At 46.5% G+C, this 18,731-nt stretch overlaps 1 protein-coding gene across 4 annotated transcripts in view; it reads left to right on the forward strand.

Annotated features, from left to right (window-relative positions):
* TTLL11 (tubulin tyrosine ligase like 11) overlaps positions 1-18,731 on the forward strand; it is a 230,943-nt gene that overhangs the window by 95,239 nt on the left and 116,973 nt on the right. For all 4 annotated transcript variants that reach the window (XM_059410878.1, XM_059410877.1, XM_059410881.1 and 1 more), the window contains 2 exons: positions 8,759-8,854; positions 9,610-9,725. In XM_059410878.1, the coding sequence (XP_059266861.1) occupies positions 8,759-8,854; positions 9,610-9,725 (212 nt within the window). The remainder of the gene's footprint in view (positions 1-8,758; positions 8,855-9,609; positions 9,726-18,731) is intronic.

An 18,731-nucleotide genomic window follows, 5' to 3' on the forward strand; every position in this document is an offset into this window, starting at 1 on the left:
GGCTGCATGGAGCAGCCACTGGGGTGGAACCGGGGGCTGGGGCTGTTGGGACTTGGAGGGTGGACAAGGAGGGAGCCACAGGTTTGGACAGACGACATCTCGCACATGGAACCACAGCCCCATGTCTGTTTTCCATTGCTAGACCAACACTAACTGCTTCCAGGCCCAGAGTCAGGGGACGAGCACCGGACTGGAAGCAATGCTCCACGGAGGAACTCTTCCCCTTTGCAGCTGTGTGACCTTGGGCAAATTCCCTCACTACCCTGGGCCTCTGTTTCTTTCTCTGTCAATCACCTACACCCGCTTCCCCAGCTGCCTTCCTAGGAGGAGCTTGAGGCACTGTGGGAGAAAAACTTCCGACAAGGTGTAAAGTGTTAGATGTTCAAAATTGGGTTTCCCATACATGTCAGATTCAAAGTGATTAAGAAAATAACTAGTTTTCTTTCCACCTTGGAGTCCTCTCTTACTTTCTTTATTCTAGTCACTTGATAAGACACTTGTTAGTTTGGGTCTCAGATACCTGAAGTAACTTGGAAGCCCACAGATTGGGGGAAATGGTGTGGTTCTGCTATGGAGTTGCTGTGTGACCTTACCTAAGGCACTCAACTTCTCTGTGCCTATTTCCTCAGCCTCCTCACAGAGCTGTTGTCCATTGCATGTGAGATAAAGAGTATAAAGGGCTTTGCAAACTACAATGTTCTTTGCACGCACGAGAAATGATTGCTTTGTCGTGATGCCCCTTTGCCTGTCGCCTGGGCCGGGCCCACATTGCCGCATTCCGGGACATAAACTCTAGCCAGCGACATTACATTTATCTTAAACATGTGATTGTGACCCCTTTCCAATCATAGCCACAATAACTACTCGGGAAATTGTGGTGGCCCGGAGCGGCTGCTGGCACGGCTCAGGCTGTGGGCAGCCTTCCTGTAATCTGTTGCCTAGGAACCCAGCGGCCCTGTCATCGCGGTCTGCCCGCCCCCCCCCCCACCCCCCACCATCGCGCAGCCAGCCCCCCGCGACACATCCTCATGGCAGTCTTCTTGAGGGCAGCAGTGTGACCCTGGCTTCGGCAGTCAGGTCCATGTGGGGGTAGATGATTCATGTGGCAGAAAAACACACACAGAGAAAAGGTTTCCAGCTCGGCTTTCAAGAACATTCTTTCCCAGTTCCGCGGCTGGGTGTCGATCTTCCTTTAGCTCTGTGTCTCACTCTTCTCTTGGCTCGTGATCGTTTCCCTTAAAGGTCTGGAGGAGACACCTTTCCTGAAGCCTAAGCTGCTTCTCCTTCTTTGTTCTTTTGATCTCCTGTTCCCCTTTAGCCCCAGACGCCCGCCCCCTAGGAAGGAGATGAAGAAGCAGCCTTGTGGTCATGCAAGGGCTTGGGTTTTGCTCTCCAATGCTCTGGGTTTGAGCTAATACCAGCTCCTCTGTCCAGGTGAGCTTGGAAGTTAACCTTCCTTCGCCGCAGTTGCCTCATCTGTCCTGCCACCCAGAGCAGCTCCTCTTAGACGTAATTTGTGCCTTCCTGAGCCTGCCCGTGTGTCCTCCTCTGTCTTGGCCTGGCGTGCTCTCGCCAGTCTCACGGTTTTTTGGAATTTAGTGCTTCCACCAAAGTGCTGCTTAAATCCCTCCTTCTCTGTAAAGCCTTCTTGACCACTTCTGATACATAAGCTTTTTTCTTCCTTTGGAATATTCCCTGGGCTTGCACTGAGACAAGCCCCAAGCTAGTTGTGGGGCGGTGGTCATGGGTAAGACATGGTCCCTGAGGGGGCGCAGGCTACAGGGAAGACTGCCACCTGGGGATCACAACTGCTTATCCTACGTGCCGGAGGAGGGCCTCTACAGGATGCTGGGAGCGCTCAGAGAAGGGAGTAATTAACTTTGCCTGACCCAGTCAGGGAGGGCTTCCCAGAGGAGGAGCTCTTGCAGCTGGAGCTTCAGGCATGAAGCAGAATTTGGCAAGCAGAGAGAGGCGAGGGACTCCCACTGTGGCCTGCTTTTCCTTCCACCTTGCTGGCTGCTGGTTCTGCGCCCCTCCTTCTGAAGGAGGAGATACCCAGCACTCAGTGCTTAGGAAATTCCCCTATCGACAATCACTCCCTAAATGATCTCACTTAGCCCCAAGGCTAGTGAATTTAGCTGCCTCCTTCCATTTTCTACTTGGATATCTAGTGGGACTCTCATGCTCAACATGTCCAAAGTCAAACTCTTGATTTCCCTCCCACACCTAGTCTTGCCACTGTTTTCCTATTTCAGTAAATGCGCAGCATCCGATTGGTTACGCAAAGCAAAAACCTGAGCCATCCTTTATTCTTTTTCCCTCTTTCTTAGGTCTGCTACATAAGCCAGTCTTGCAAATAGACTTTAAAATACATCCTAACCAGCTCCGTTGCTACTGTCTCAGTCTAGGCAGCCATCACCTTGCACTTGTACCACCACCATAGCCTCCTAATTAATGCCCCGTTGCCCACCCTTGCTGCTGATGGCCTATTTTGCTCTCTGTATCCAACATGATTCTTTTAGAACATGTCAGATCCAATTACTTCCCTTGTGCAAATTCTCCCATGGCTTTCTCATTGCACTTAAAATCCTGGCCGCTTACCATGGCCTACAAGATGCTACACGATCGGTTCCTTGTCTTCCTATCTGACCTCATCTCCTCCCACTCTCCCTCTTGTTCACTCTTTGCTGTGGTTCACAAGTGACCTTGGTGCTCGCTGTCCCCTCTGCCTGGAATGCTCTTCCTTAGCTCTTCAGATGACTTACCCACTCACCTCATTCAGCCCCAATTCATGCATCACCTCCTGAAACTTCTGCTTCTGGTCGTGATGGAATAACAAATCTGGACTAACCATCCTGCTGAAAACAACAAGAATACTGGACAAAATACATGAAATAAGTGTTCCTGACTTTGAACAACAAGGCAGCTCAGCACTGTGATCTCTGAGGAATTGAGGAGTGGAAATGGGGTTGAGTCCCTAAGGTTGCCACAACTTTCTATCTGGGAATAATCCCCAGGACATGGACACAGAGATGGGGAACTCAATCCCTGTGACCTCAATGAGCTGCAGAGATGGAGATCAAAAGTTTGGGAAGTTTGAGATGGCAGAAATTCTGTGAGCAGAATGCTGAAAAGGAGGAGGCTGAACAGGAAAAGAGCTTCCTTGGGGATGCAGAGATCCCCGTATCACTGCTGGGTGTTAGGCCACCTCGGTATGAGTGTTGATGCATACAGTCGGGCAAAGAGTGACCAGTGAACTGATAAGCTGCACAACTCCCAGGCTCACACAGAACAGGGAGAGATGCTCACGCTCTGAGTAGCTGGTGTGGACAGTCCTTGGTGGTCACTGGGAGCATTCAGTGGAGGTTCCAGAGAAGTTATGCCTTAATGGACTAAATCATCCCTGGAATGAAGGTTACTCTAGACCTAACCTAGTGGAGCTTAAACAGTAGACCTTGGTGGTATCAAATTAATTTGCAAATAACTACCAAAAAGCCTACCCCTTTTTAAAAGAAAACGAAATCCAGATACTCAGCGTTATAACATTCATAGTATCCAGCATCCTTTCCTGTCCAGCATCCAGCATCCAGACATTCCACAGAGCAGGTAAGGTAACCCATACCAAGCGGGGGGGAAATCCACACAGACTCAGAATTATCAGAAATGATGAAACTAGTAGGAAAAGAATGTTAAAACAGCTATTATAATTGTGCACAAGATTTTAAAGGAGAATATGAGCTTAATGAAGAGGAGAGATGGAAGCTATTAAAAAGAATTCCAGAGAAGAAAATATAAAATCTGAGATGAAAATTTCACTGAATGAGATTAGCAGATTAGATACCACAGAAGAAATGATCAGTGAACTTGAAGACGTAGCAATAGAATCTATTCAAAATGAAACAGAAAAGAGAAAATGACAGGAAATGTAAGTGAACAGACCCTCATTGATCTATGATACAATATCAAGTATTTTAACATGTGTAATTGGAGTTCCCTGAGTAGAAGAGATAAGAAAAATAGAGAAAGATATTTGCAGAGATGGCCCCAAATTTCCAAATTTGATAAAAACTAGAAATCTGCAATCCAAGAAGTTTAAGAAACTCCAAGAAGGACACACACACCAAAGCTTATCATAATCAAATTGTGGAAAACCAGTGATGATTAAAAAAAAATCTTAAAAGCAGCTAGAGAGAAAAGATACATTATGTTCAGAGGAACAAAGAATAATGAAAAAGTTATTCTCATCAGAAACTGTGGAAGTCAGAAGACAATGAGATGGCAAGACCTTCCCTGGTCATCCTTCTAAACCACCAACCCTCCCCTCTTGCCCACCATATCACACTCTTTGTGGCCTTAATCACTAACTTACTGTGGTCTCTCTCTTCACTAGACTGTAAGCTTCAAGAGGGCAGGATAGTAAAACATCATTTGTCTCATTCACTGCTTTATCCCCAGTGCCTAGAACAATACCTAGTTATTTAATAGGTGCTCAATAAATACTTCGTCAATAAAGTCATCTTCCAGACAGAAGAGTATCAAGGCAGAGAGCAGTAGAGAGTCCTCAAATTACTAATACTTCAGCACAATTACAGCCCAAGATGTGCAGGGGAGGCGGAGGAAATAAAGCTGGAATGAGAGAGCGATGGCAAGTCGTAGAGGAATTTGTAGGATATGCCGTGGAACTGGGGCTTCATTCTGCAGGCAGGGATGTTAGGCAGAGGAATGTTAAAACTCTACATTTTAGAAAAATATCCTGGGAACTCCTTGTGCCAGATGATCTAGAGAGGTGAGTTGGAGAGCAGGAACTAAATGGGGAGGCTATTAAATTAGTCCAGGTGAAAACTGGTGCAGACCAAATGGAGGCCAGGAGCAGTGAGGACGGGTCAGCTCCAGAAAGTTCTTTAGGAGGTAGGATGTACAGGAGATACATTGAGCAGGAGTTGGTGAACAGCTAGATATGAAAGATAAAGGAGAGAGTTCTGACTTGTGTAATTGGGTGGATAAGGAGCACAGGAGGCAGAGTCAATTTTAGGGCAAGGAGGTATATTAATGATCTATGGCTACATAATCAATTTCCCCAAAACTCAGCAGCTTGAACTGACAAACATTTATTATCTCTCAGTTTGTGTGGATCAGGAACCTAGGCTTAGGGGACTCCCTCTTGTTCAGTGTCTCAAAAGGCTGCAGTGAATGTGATGGCCAGGCCTGTAGTCACCTCAAGTTCTGACTGGGGAAGGAGCCTGGGGTTAGGTCTCAGGTCCCCCTAGCTGTTGGCTGGAGACATTGGTTCCTGTCACCTGGACCTCCAGAGGGCTGTTCCCAACACAGCAACTGGCTTCCCTCAGAGTGTGTGAGCAAGAGAGTAGGAGAAGACATCCCAAGATGGAAGCCACAGTCTTTTTATAATTAAATATTGGAAGTGACAGCCCATCATTTCTGCCCTATGCTGTTTTCAGAAACAAGTCACTAGGTGCAGTTCTCACACAAGGGGAGGGGGTTTTACAAGGGCAAGATTACCAGGAGGTGGGGATCACTGAGACCATTTTAGAGGCTAGTGAGTTTGGAATATGCTAAATTGGAGACCCAACCTCCTAGTTGTGTTTCCTGCGGATGCAGATGGATGTGTAGTTCTAGGGCTCAAGAGACAATCTCCTCTTATTGGAAGGTAGCTTGGAGGCTTGGCGTGGTTTACAAGTAATGGCCCAGGGCCCTTTTGTTCCCAGTTTGTTCTGGAGGCTTCTAGAAGGGCTGAAGGACAGAGAGCTTGGAATCCCCAGAGTTCCTTGGGAGTAGGAAGTGTACAACCCGTAATTGCTGTCTCCAGTCTCATAGGGGGCAGTGATTGAAAAGCACTCGCTTTCTCTCTCTCTTTCTCCCCTTTTGACAATTCCTGCTCTGCCATCAAACCAGAGAGAGGTTTTCCCCTTTCTAAACTGCAGGTTTATGATCTGCATAAAGGGACTGTTAGACTAGATCAATAGTTTCTCAAAAAAATATAAGGCTTTTTTCTCTGGGGTCCCCAGTATATGAAATAGGTAAAAGTTAATTTGATCTGGCCTCCCCAGTGCTTCCCCAGAAAAGAGCCCCATTTTGAAAAACACTGGACCAAATAAATTCCTGATTTTTTTGCCAGCTCTAACATGCCCGAGTTTCATGACTAGATCAACTCTAAGCTCCTCTCGGGTCTGTTATTCTGCTTGTTGAGATCTCCTGATGCAACACATTTCATTGCGCTTTTGAAAAGAAACCAAATTGTATTTCCTTGAACTTGTGAAAAAAATATAATAAAGCTGACCTTCTTTAAATGCTTACAGTGTTTCAGGCACGGTGCAAAATATTTTACATACCATTATCTTTATTTGGTCCTGTCCCCCCACTACTAGAATGAAAACTCCATAAGGGGAGGGAACTTGTCTAGTCCATTGCTCGATTTCTAGAAGCTAGATTAGTTCCTGGGATATAGGAAAGCATTCAGTAAATATTTTTTCCATGAATGAATTAAGTACTATTCTTATTCCCATTTTACAGATGGGGAACAGGTTCAGAGCTGCTAAGTAACTTGCCTATAGTTACACAAGTTAAAGGCAGAACTAGGATTTGAAATGAGCCCCGTTAGCCACGTCCTGCCATTTCTTGGTGGTAGGATCCCTAGGAAACTGCAAAGGCAGCTAGCATATATGGGATACCTCCTATAAGGCAAGATACTTTTTGCTTCCATTAGCAGCTAACCCTGCAAATCAGCTATCGTGACTCCCATTTTTCAGATGGGGGATATGAAGTTTGGTGAGGCTAAGTACCACTCCTAGAATGAGAGACAGAAGTAGGATTGAAGCCCAGTCTTTCTGACTCCAAAGCATTTCCGTACAAGATCCTATATATTCAGCTGCCTGCACCAAAGCATAGGTTCTGGAAAATACCACACCATTGGTGGGTGCAGGTCAATATGGCCGGACAGGTTTTGCCTTCTCTGGCTTTTCTGTAGCTTTATTTTCATGAAACCACTGTGCATTGAATTGAAGCGTCCACCAGGCTGACAAAGAGTGAGTCTAAGCTTCTGAGTTGGAGGAAAAAGCAGTCGGTGACTAAGGATGATAAACCTGGGCCCCATAGCCCACTGCTCTCTGTAGCCTCATCAACACCACTTGCCTCAGCCCAGGTCTGAAGTTAAACTGATGATGTCACCGGCGTCTCTTAAAGGGCTCATCACTCACAGCCACTTGTCATTTATTATTCAGCGGATCTATAATGCATGTAACATTTTCTACCGAATTTCCATTCCTTTCTTCTCGTGACCGGGGTAAGAAAAATAGAGTCAGGATGACTTTTTCCAACTCCTCGTCCTTATGGCCTTTCCCTGAAGAATAACCTCATTTTGAATTAGCCCCGAAAATGGTCATTCAGGCTTTGGTTTCATTAATAAGGATGAAGCTACAGTTTCATAATTACCATCTAACGAATGCACGTTCTACAGAGACAAGTAAATGAATTTCCCCTCATCTTTTCTTCCAGACTCCACAGAGGAGGGGACACCAGCTGTCCCTTTTTCTTTTCCTCCCCTTTATTCTCCACTTAATTTTTTGGAAACTTTGGGACTGTATCAATTCTGTTAGAAGCTTTCTACCTTCTCATCTGCAGAGTTAATGAGAGCCCTCCCGAGACTCTGACGTCCTCATGGCTCGAGTGTGGATCTCATTAGAACACGGGATCTCAAGGATCAGGAGGAGTCATGTAGGGGAAGGGTTGTTCCAGGAAGAGGGAGTGAGATGCTCAGGGTGGCTCACCCCATCCTAGGGCTTGTGAGGAACTGAAAGAAGCCAGAAGACAGCCCGCCCTGAAGCAGCACGCCGGAAGGAAGGGCAGGCGTCAAGGACAGATGGTGTTGGAGTTAGCCTGGGGTGTGGGCGCAGTGACACAGCGCTCCCCGCTCAGAAGGGCTCCGTGCCTGGTTTAAGGCTCTGTGGTCACCATCGTGCAATTGTCAGTACTTTTGGAACAAGGGGTCCCTTATTTTCGTCTTGCGCTGGATCTTGTAAATGGTGAGGGGTCAGTCTTTAGGGAAATTCTTTGGACTTTCTGAGAATCAGCTTCTGCTTTTGTAAAATGGAGAGCAGGATCCCTCCCTCAAATATGCTGTCATGAAGATTAAGTGAGATTATGGTATGATATTACATAATCGGTGTATTGTATAGTAAACGGTGCCTCATAAATATTCCCTTCTCCTTAGCTGAGAGGGTCTATCAGAATCACCTGGGCAGGTGGGGAGTTGTTTTTCCAAGTTAATTTGCCTGGGTTCCACTCTGATGGCTTCTGACTCCCACGTGTGGGTTGGGGGAGGTGTGTGCTTAGGGCCCTTCAGGGATACTGAGGTACAGCTGAGCTTAAGAAAAGCAGCCTTGGGTTTTCTGAGATCTAGCTGAGGAGCAACTTAATAGAGGAGAGCAGATGGTGAGGGAGAAATTGATGGAGCACTACTGATCCTTAACATAATAAAAAACCTGTTAAGGAAGAGAGAGGTCACTGAGAATGCTGAAATGCATTATGAGAACTTGTCCCATTATCAAGATTCCTGTAAAATGCTCTGCTGTCTATGTGGCCTGACAAGTCCACCCAGAGGAAGAGAGGCAGTGGTCAAGAGAAGCCAGGGTCCAGGCCCAAGGTGGGGGCAAGGTTCAAATTTACCGTCCTCTTAATGAGCTTACTTCTTGAAAAGAAATTGGAGCTGGAGGGAGTAATCCTGAATTCTGTTTATCCGGCCCAGATTCTAGGCTTTGACATTCTTCTGATGAAAAACCTGAAGCCTATCCTACTTGAAGTAAACGCAAACCCCAGTATGAGAATCGAGCACGAGCAAGAAGTAAGTACTGGGACTGTCTCCTTGAATATGTTGCCCAACCGCCGCTGGTGCTTGCTTGGCTCAACGAGATTCAATATCCTCAGCCTGGCCCAGCCAACTTCTGCCCAAGTCTGAATAATTTCAGCTTGGTGGAGCTCTGAGCAGCGTCTATAAATATAAGACCTTTCCGACCCATGGTAACTTCCCAGCATGCCGTTCTTCGCGATTTTAAGGTCTGCAGACACAGAAGCAGCTGAGCCTTTCCATCAGTTTTGACATGAACTAATTAGTTAGCCTCAGGAGATGAGCTAATTGAAATTCTCTGAATATGATTTAGCCATGTCGACATACTCGAGTCACTAAGATAAATAGTACAATTTAACAGTGGTTTTATTTTTCTTCCCCCCCCTTAAAAAAAAAAAAACCTCATAAAAAAGACTGGAAGGAAATACACCCAATACTAATATTGGGTTTTGGGTTCTTTTAATTTTCTCAGCCCCGTCTATATTTCCAAGTTTTCTACACCGAGCATGGATGATTTTGATGGTTAGATAAACCTAGTGTTCTTTATGTACGTTTTCCCCTTTATGTCTTTTGCGGATTTGTTAAAGGAAATTGCCATTGTAAAAGTAGCATGAAGGGAGCCTTTTAAAAAATTCTCCTCTACAGATTGATATGAGCAAAACCTAACAGCACAGCCAGTAGAGCTGGTGAGGATAGGCTCTTGGTACCAAGTCACTCCCTCCGCCGTAACACGGAATCCTTACCCATTCAAGCTTTCTCCAGGGGTGTTCGAAAATGTCCCCAGCCTTGTCGACGAGGAAGTGAAGGTGGCCGTGATCAGAGACACGCTACGCCTCATGGACCCACTTAAGAACAAAAGAGAGAACCAGTAAGTATTTTTTATATCATTCATTTCTATCAACTCTGCTCCCTGTGTCCTAGCCACTCGGTTCTTGGAACATCGTAGCATGGTGAGATGTACCTGTGAAACCGTCTAACCCATCCTATTTTCATTTATGGTCATCGCCTCCAAATACGGTGACTTAAAATCAGGAGGTGGAGACTTGTATATGAATCCGACATTTGGGATTCAGCTATGAATTTTTAGCTGATTATTATTTGAATCTGGAGATTCTCTTCCAAAAACCCCCATTCCCCCCTTGCCCACCATTGTTCACAGAGTGCTTCTCTTGGAAATGCTCAAGCCTAGGGAGAGACCACAGGTCACTTGAACGTGATAAAGATCATTTTCTTTTTACCTTCTTTGTGACGTTTACACTCTGGCATTATAAGCTTTTTGTTTCAACATTCACAGCGCCACATTAAGGAAGTTCTGAAGTTCTCTCATCTTTATGGCAATTATAATTCCCCTTCATTCCACCCACCCCAGGGCGCATAACCAAGGCGCGAATGCTGGTGGGAGTACATGCCCCGCTCCTTCCTCCGGGGATCACCCCTGAAATGAATGGCATCTCATTTGGGCATTTTGTTTGTTACGTTTTTGCCAAGTTCCTGGCTCTCACAAAGTATGGGTTGAGTAAATATCGTTACGCTTGTTTGAGGCAGAAAAATCAAAGACAAGCATTTCAAATAGCATTCTTTACCCGCCACCCCTCCCCACCCCCGGCAAATCAGATTGACCTAAATGCTCGCAAATGCAGCTCTTGTCAGCTGCAAGGTTCAAGACTGCAAGGAACACTGGCTTCCCCTTCCTAAGCCAGGCGTGTCCTGCAGGTTCTCGCACCGCAGCGCCTCACCAACTGGGCTCATGCCGAGATACCGTTAGAATATTCTGCGATGGAGCTTCTCCCTTGGCTGCGCATTAGAACCATCTGGAGAGCTTTCATAAATACCGGTGTGAGGGCCCCCACTTCTAGAGACACTGGTTTTAATTAGCCTGAACTGGAGGCCTGGCTGCATGAGTCTTCTGGGTCCCCTAGGGGATCCTCCCAAGAGGCCGAGGTGGAGTGCCGCTGCCCCGCCGGAATTGTCGCTCTAGAGGAGTGTTGATCTTAATGCTGAGTCGGGTTGGATGGTGCCAGCTCGGCTGAGTGCCCCTCCCGAGTGTTCTCCACTGCAGAGTGCCACTGTTGGCGGGACTTGTCTGAGAAGGTTCACCTGCTGTCCACAGGGCCCGTCCTGCAAGGCACGTGTCCCACCAATTAAAGCTGCAAAGTGGCATCCTCTTGGGTCCTGTGCACGCCCAGCGTGGCTCCCATAGCATAGCGGCAGGGAGCGTGACCAGGCAGGTTGTTGGCAGTTTGGTGAGATTAATTGCAATAAACCTCATTCCTTGAAAATAGACTCTCCAAGGGTTATTGATCTCCGTGATGGAGATGAGTCCTCCAGAGACCTACGGCACTCTGGGGAAGTGCGGGGGGCTGCCCCATGTCAGTGTGGCACATTAGAGCAACTCTTTAAAGATGACCTTGACACACGAGCTCTCTGATTTTGTTGGTGGCAACAAATTCGAAAGCCATTGTGTGGCTGCCAAAGATAGGAAGGGATATAAGAGAATCACTGTATTTTCACATTAAACGGTATCAAAACACAATTAGCTTTCTTTTCCTTGGTTTAGTGGTTTTGCTTTTCCTACACCTGGCATTCTGGATCATCTTTGAGAGCTGTAGATTGAAAATTGAGTAGCAATGGGGCACAGGACCAGGATGAGAAAGCCATTCACAACTTATCAATCTAAGTAGCAGAACCTGGTTTTAAAGGAAGGAGTGTTGCCTTTTTTTTTTTTTTTTTAATTGATAACCAGGAACAGTTGAAATTTTAGAACCTGACCTTGATTCTAATATAAAACCCTTCTATCTCCCTCTATTCTTACCTATTAACATAACAGTGCATATTAATAGCCAAATGTCATTTACCGATAATTTCCCTAAATTTCACCTTAAAAAAAAAAAAAAAAACCCAACAATGATTCTCTATGAAAGCACTTTGTAATCTGTAAAGTGCATTTATGTAAAGAATAATTATTACCATTTTGGTAATTTTATCATGCAGATAAAAAGGCTAAAATTATCCTCAACTCCCCTGTGTAGAAATGTATCAGAATAACTTGAAAGAGCACCATATTTATGCCCACGGAAAGTGCCCAGGGTAGTAGTACTGAATCGTAAGTGCCCAAAGCTGAAACCATGTGGTTCTGGCTGCAGGAAACGTCATCACAGAGACTTCTGGGCTGGGAGGCAGCTTTAGAAACCAGAGTGTCTTGTGTTTATTTATTTTTTTTTAAAAAGATTTTATTTATTTATTTGATAGACACAGATTACAAGTAGGCAGAGAGACAGTCAGAGAGAGGAGGAAGCAGGTTCCCTGTTGAGCAGAAAGCCTGAAGTGGGGCTCCATCCCAGGACCCTGGGATCATGACCTGAGCCGAAGGCAGAGGCTTTAACCCACTGAGCTACCCAGGCACCCCGTGTCTTGTGTTTAAATAGGATCTGACCTAATCCTTTAAAAACAATTGATGACCCTTGCCTTTTACTACACGTCTTTAGCCAAAGAGGGTCTAAAGTGTCCCTCCCTAGTTCCTTCTTGAGTACCGTGAGGTGGGTCCTCACTCTCTCCATACAGATTGAAGACAAACAGTAGATAGGTGTCCTGACCTCTTCATGCCTCTGAATGTCCTCAGGAAGTTGCAGAGGGGGCTCATGTCCGTGCCTGGGCCTCTTCACACTCCTCGGGGACTTACGGGCTAGGGTCGGTTTCCTGGTGGGACTGAAAGCTGTCCTCATGCCTTCCCCGGGAACGGGAACCCGTGACTGCTGGTACCCATCTTGGCATAGCGGGAGGCTCTCTCTTGAGCCCAGAGACACCAGATTCAAGTTCTGACCTTGGGGATGTGGAGGAGCTGGGTGAGCCTCGGTGTCCTTTTCTATTAAATGACATTTAAATGAAACAGGAAACCGATTGGTAAATAGTAGCTACTTAAATGCTTAGCTCACTACTCAACAATAAAATTCTCTACTAGAGTATGAGAAAACAAAAACAAGGTTTAGCTATCATTATATTTTCTGGTATACTTAAAGTAGAATTTTGAGTTGAAAACCAGAGACGTATCCTAAAACTGAGGCTGCTGGATCACTATGGACTAGAAATGACATGGGAGCTGGTTGCCAATGGAACATTCTGTTTCCAAGGAGCAAGATGTCACTGTTCCAGGCATATTTCTTTGTCGGATTGGGAGAAAATACATTTGGCCCCTGAAGGAATAAAATAGCTACCATATGAGAGCTCTTGAGAACTAAGATAACGTTTTATAATATCTAGTGACTCTGATTTACATCGTAGGGTTCTTCGGAGGCACTGAAGGGACAGGGGGAAGGGGAGGCTCATGGGGTGGGACTCTGGAAATGTGTATCTGTACACATCTGTACACACACATATATGGTGGTAACATTCACATACTATAAAATTAGGTATTTAAATTCCATAGCATTTAGTATATTCACAGAGTTATGCAATAAGCACCCCTATCTAGTTCCGAAATGTTTTGTCACCCCAAAAGGAAACCCTGTACCCATGAAATAGCCACTCCTCATTTCTACCTCTACCAACCTACTCTCTGCCTCTGGCTATATTTATGCTAAATACTTCATATAAGTAGAATCATACAGTATGCAATATTTGTGTCTGCTTTCACTGAGTGGTATTTTTTTTAAGATTTTATTTGTTTATTTGACAGACAGCGATCACAAGTAGGCAGAGAGGAAGGCAGAGAGAGAGGAGATAGCAGGCTGTCCGCGGAGCAGAGAGTCCAATGTGGGGCTCGATCCCAGGACCCTGGGATCATGATCCCAGCCGAAGGCAGAGGCTTTAACCCACTGAGCCACCCAAGTGCCCCATCACTTAGTGTGTTTTTGAAGTTCACCCGTGCTGAAACACAAATTGGTGCTTTATTCCTTTTTCTGACCAAATAATATTCCATTATATGGATATACCATATTTTATTATCCATCTGTCACTCCATAGACATTTGGGTGGAAGCAATGAACTCTTTTATATTTCAGCGTTCTGTAGGTTTCATTTGAGAACAAAGAATCTTTCCTGCTACAAGAAATTTTTAAAATTCCCAGTTTAGTTCCATCCCCTCATTTTATTGGGAGAAGTACAGATGGTGAGAATCGGAAGGGTTCTTAGAGACCATCATGCCATTGGGCGCCTCACTGGCTCAGTGGGTTAAGCCTCTGCCTTCGGGTCAAGTCATGATCTCAGGGTCCTGGGATTAAGCCCCACATCGGGCTCTCTGCTTAGCGGGGAGCTTGCTTCCTCCTCTCTCTCTGCCTGCATCTCTGCCTACTTGTGATCTCTGTCTGTCAAATAAATAAAAAAATAAATCTTACAAAAAAGAAAAAGAAAAAGAAAAGAAACCATCATGCCAGGCAGCTCCCTGGCCAGGACTCTCCCTCCTAAAGGTCCCTGCAGAGGAGAAGCAAGTGTCCATGTGGGGCACAGGTATGGCATCAGTCTGGCCTGGGGAAGGGGGTAGGTTTTCAACCTTTGATCACTGTACTATGAGCTTGGCCAAGACACCCTGCTTTCTGATCTGGTCTCTAACATGGGGGTCGAGCGATCTCCTGGGCTGGATTGTCATGGTCACCACATGGAGTGAAGCCTAGGGGAGAGCCTCATGATGTCTGAAGACATTAGACAAATGCCAGTTCTTCGGCCCACCAGGTGGCCAGTCAGGCCTTGAAGTTCTGTTCATGGTGACAAGCATTCCCCAGCGACCGAGACAGCCCATCTGAGTCATGTACATGACGGTTCTGCACACGGGATCATGCAAGACAAAACCTAAACGACAAAGTCACAGAGCTAGTCGGAGGCAGCGTGGGGACCGGATTCTGGGTTCCTGACTTCGACACCAGCGTCCACTTCGCGTTGCCCCGTTGCTCCATGGACCTCCAGCTTTGCCTTGGATTCAAAACTAAGCTCGTAAGATAAGGAGGAAAAAAATCAGGAAAATCAGTGGAGACTTTTCCTTTCCTTAAGGGACTTGGGAGGCCTAAGTCTGTCTTTTTAAAAACTCCTATCCAAAGCAGAAGTAAACAAATGGCATTCCCTGATTATTTAGAAAACAAAGTGATTGTCCCATCAATTGATTCATTTGTGGAAGGTCGGTCTCCTCTGGGGAGCCATCTTACTGGCCTTTTTCTCCTCTTTCTGAATGTAGGTATTTCTGGTAACCGAGTGGCTTTCCCAGGAAGCATAGCCTAAGGGCTACAGTTAGGGTTAGGATTAGGGACAGTGGACCCCAGAGAAGCGTAAGTGAAGCCAGAGACAGGCTTGGAGGAATTGGAGGTGACTTTTTCAACATTGTGCTACCACGTAGTGTCCGTGAGCTGTGGTGTAGATGGCCCGGCCCATCTCTTATTCAGAAATGTGTATTTTGGAACATAGTTTCTATAAGACATGGAAACCCCTTTCCCCACAGCAGCATCTGACCATCTTCTCCCAGTTTTGCTTACTTCCTACCACAGCAACAACCCGGTGGATTATAAAGGGAGGAGTCAGGCTGGGCACAGTGGCTTTTGCCCTGATTCAGAGAGGTTTGTCCTCCGAAAGCTTCACTGGGAGCTCGGGCTTTTCTTCCCACCTTGAGTCCAGGCATATCCCTCGGATTCCTGCACTATGTTTGGAGTCAATAAATTAAGTGAATCCCCAAAGTAGGTTGATTCTACATAGAATCTGGAATAAAGGTGGAACATTCTAAGAGAAATGAGACCAAGGAATCTCCCCATGGCTCACTTTCACTGCTGGGGCTTGTACAATACCAAAGAATGTCATTCTGACCTGTCCTGGCAAAGAGTACCAAAAACACACGAGCCAGAGGTCCTCCAAGCCCAGACCCCTGCCACTTAAACTGGCAGTATATCCTACTGAAATCCCCTCAGTGGCAGGGAAGAGAGACTCCTGAAATGTCTGGACCAAACCTTCTTAAGTGCGGGACGCCATCTTCCTCACCAGAGAGCTCTGTCACCAACAGTCATCTGAACAGTCACGGAACCGTCCCGCCCAATGGCCCATCCATGTTGGCACAACTGACATTTGCTGAAATTCTGGGTTTCACTGATTCCTAGGGATCCCTGTGTAGCAACACCCTATAGATCAGCACACAGGGACACCAAGCACCTTTGAAGACTTCACATAAATCAGGAGTCTGGGTCAGAGAGAGACAAGTATTTGCATATTTATTTGCATGTCATTGACACCCTGTGAGGATTAGAGAACCCCCGCTCTTGGCTTTTAGAGTATTTACGGACTTACTACTGTGTGCCAGGGAGAAGTCTTTCAGAACTGAATTAGCTCACAGGCCCACGGGGGAGACAAGACCCACACACATAAATAAATCTGTAGGATAGAAAGTGCAAAGTGCCTAAAGGGAGAGACAGATGGCCAAGGGAGGAAAATGTAAGGAAAGAGTATTTACTGATAAGAAGAGTTAAAGAAAAAATTCTGGCAAAGAGGAGAGGGCATTTGAACTGAGCTTTAAAGGAAGAGTAATATTTGAGAAACACACCAGTGGAAAGACATCCGCGGTGGAGGAAACAAAGTCGCTGTTGGGGGAAATTAAGGAGTTTGAGTCCCCTCGAGAGGCAGGTGTGTGGAGTGGATTCGCAGAGGGGAGGTGCTGCTGGGGAAGTAGCTGAAGACCCAGAGGCCAGAGGGGCATGGCCTTGAACGGCAGGCTAAGAGAGTTAAAGCTTGTTCTCAATCCCATTAACTACACAACATTTTGTGTATCTGTGTATTTTTTCCTGGAGAGAAGGCCAGGCATTCCATCACGTTCAAGAAGTTGAGGACCCCCGCAGTCCTATTATCGTCAGAGGCCACAGCGAGCCGGAGCAGTTTGTCCACGGTTCGGTGTTGTGGCTTCAGGATACAGCGTGCCCTCTGTGCCTCGAAACGTCTCCCATTTTGGATGGCAGTCAGCAAACTAGAAAAATGTGCACGCATTTTCAAGTAAGAACAGACAGGAAATGACTAATGATAAGTGCATTATGTTATGAGCCAGAAATAAAACCAGACAACTCTCTTCCATTTGGAAGTGTTTAAACTTTAAGTCAGAAGTTACCAGTAAAAGCCTCTTTCGGATGAAGTTGGTTGAGCAGGAGGCATTTCCGAGACTTATGGGGAAGGTGGGATTTCCTGAGCTGAGTGAGAGTGTCATTTCGGAGACCATTAGACAGGAGCCGGGCCTCTCCACCCGCAGGCAGCCCCGCTGTCCTCTCTGCCAGGAGCAGACGAGACACTAGACACGCATATGGCCAGTCAGGCGCCATTATGGGGTGACACGGAATTCTGTGGGGGCCCTTCCAGAATCCTTCCAGGTAGTAGTCGGGGTGGCGAATGGATTTGGAAATCTCCTTATTGGAGTTGCTTCAGTGAGCCTTAAATGTTCACGGGCTTTTAAATGAGGAGCTGTTAGCTTTTTGGAAAGAGACAGTGTGGCCTGGGTTCGGGAGAACGAGGTTTTGGTACCGGCTCTTCTTGGCCTCGGATGAGTCACTGTACTTCTCCTGCACCTGGTTTCCTCATCAGAAACAAAAACAAGAATGGAAGCAAGGGGATGCCAGGTCTGCGGAGCTCGGGCCCTGAGAGAGAATGGAGGTGAAGCTATTTAGTACACGGAGGAGATGTGAGCCCACAGGGCATCATCGTATCATTACCTGGGTGGGCTCAGGTAAACACTGGGCAGGGACGCGGCTTGTCGTCTTTAAGTACAGAACAGGAGTGCATCTGAGTGATGGGTTGTCTCCTCTGAGGAAGCTCTGTGGCCGGCTAGGTGGCTACTTCCTTTCCCGTAATGCTCCACACCGGAGTGACTAAAATGGGAACCAGTGTGTGGAGAACGCCGACACACAGCAGGATCTACATGTGACACAAGAGAGAACAGACCTGACAGAAACTTCTTTGCATGTGGCTGTGCGTCCCAGACTGAGAACCTGTGGGAAGTTCAGAAGAAGGCAGGGTGAGCCACGGATTAGGTGGAACCCCATGAAATGGTTGATATCCGACCTTTTTGGGGGACCTACAAGAATGGCAGTTTCCAATGGTTCTGCTGATAGCTGGCCTGGAGTGGTCAAGGCCACCTTCTTGAGGGAGGTAGGGCTTATGTTCCCTTAGGTTGGGTCTGGTGAGAAAACAGAAACTAGTTTTGGGGAGGAAGGATGGAGGTAGGTAGGGGGCAGGGCTGGGGAGTGTCATGGCTGTCCAGGACCGCCAGGCATGCTTCCAGAAGGGCCCTGTGAGATGGAAACATCAGAGTCTTCTCTTCAACACACTTCCTATTAATTTTCTCCTCAGTATAAAAGTAGTATACGCTTCTTATTAAAAAAAAAAAATTGGAACATACTGAAAAGTGTATAGCATGTAAGAAAAACCTCCTTCAAATTCAAGCACCCAGGAGTTAACCTTCATTAACCTTATAGTTCATAAAAATAGTATGTTCTTCTCTTTCATTTTGTAGCGGAGGCCGCACGATCTATATCATTTCTGCGTGCTGTTTTTATTTTTCTCCTTTGTACGTGACAGCGATTTCCCCTTCGTGTCCGGAGCTCTGTGAGCAGCATCGCCGGCATCAATGGCTGAGTCAGAGCCGGCCTCCGTGTTGGGGAATGTTTCGTTTATTTCCAGCGTCTTGTGCTTAAAGCTCTGTGTGCAGTGCAGGATGTTGTCTTAGCCTGGAGGGAGCCCCCGAGGAAGTGGGAATAGGAGACCCGCTCGTGTTTTGAATGCACAGGTGGGCGACCCAGCGGGTGAGAGTGGGCGCCGGGCTGAATCCAGGCCCCGTGGCTGACAGCTGAAAACGGGACAGAACTTCCTCCCCTTTCTGTCCTTCGGTTTCTCCTTCTGTAACAGGGAGTTTGCAATAGGTTGTTCCTAA

Source organism: Mustela nigripes, chromosome 9 (genome assembly GCF_022355385.1).
Source record: "Mustela nigripes isolate SB6536 chromosome 9, MUSNIG.SB6536, whole genome shotgun sequence".
NCBI lineage: Eukaryota > Metazoa > Chordata > Mammalia > Carnivora > Mustelidae > Mustela > Mustela nigripes.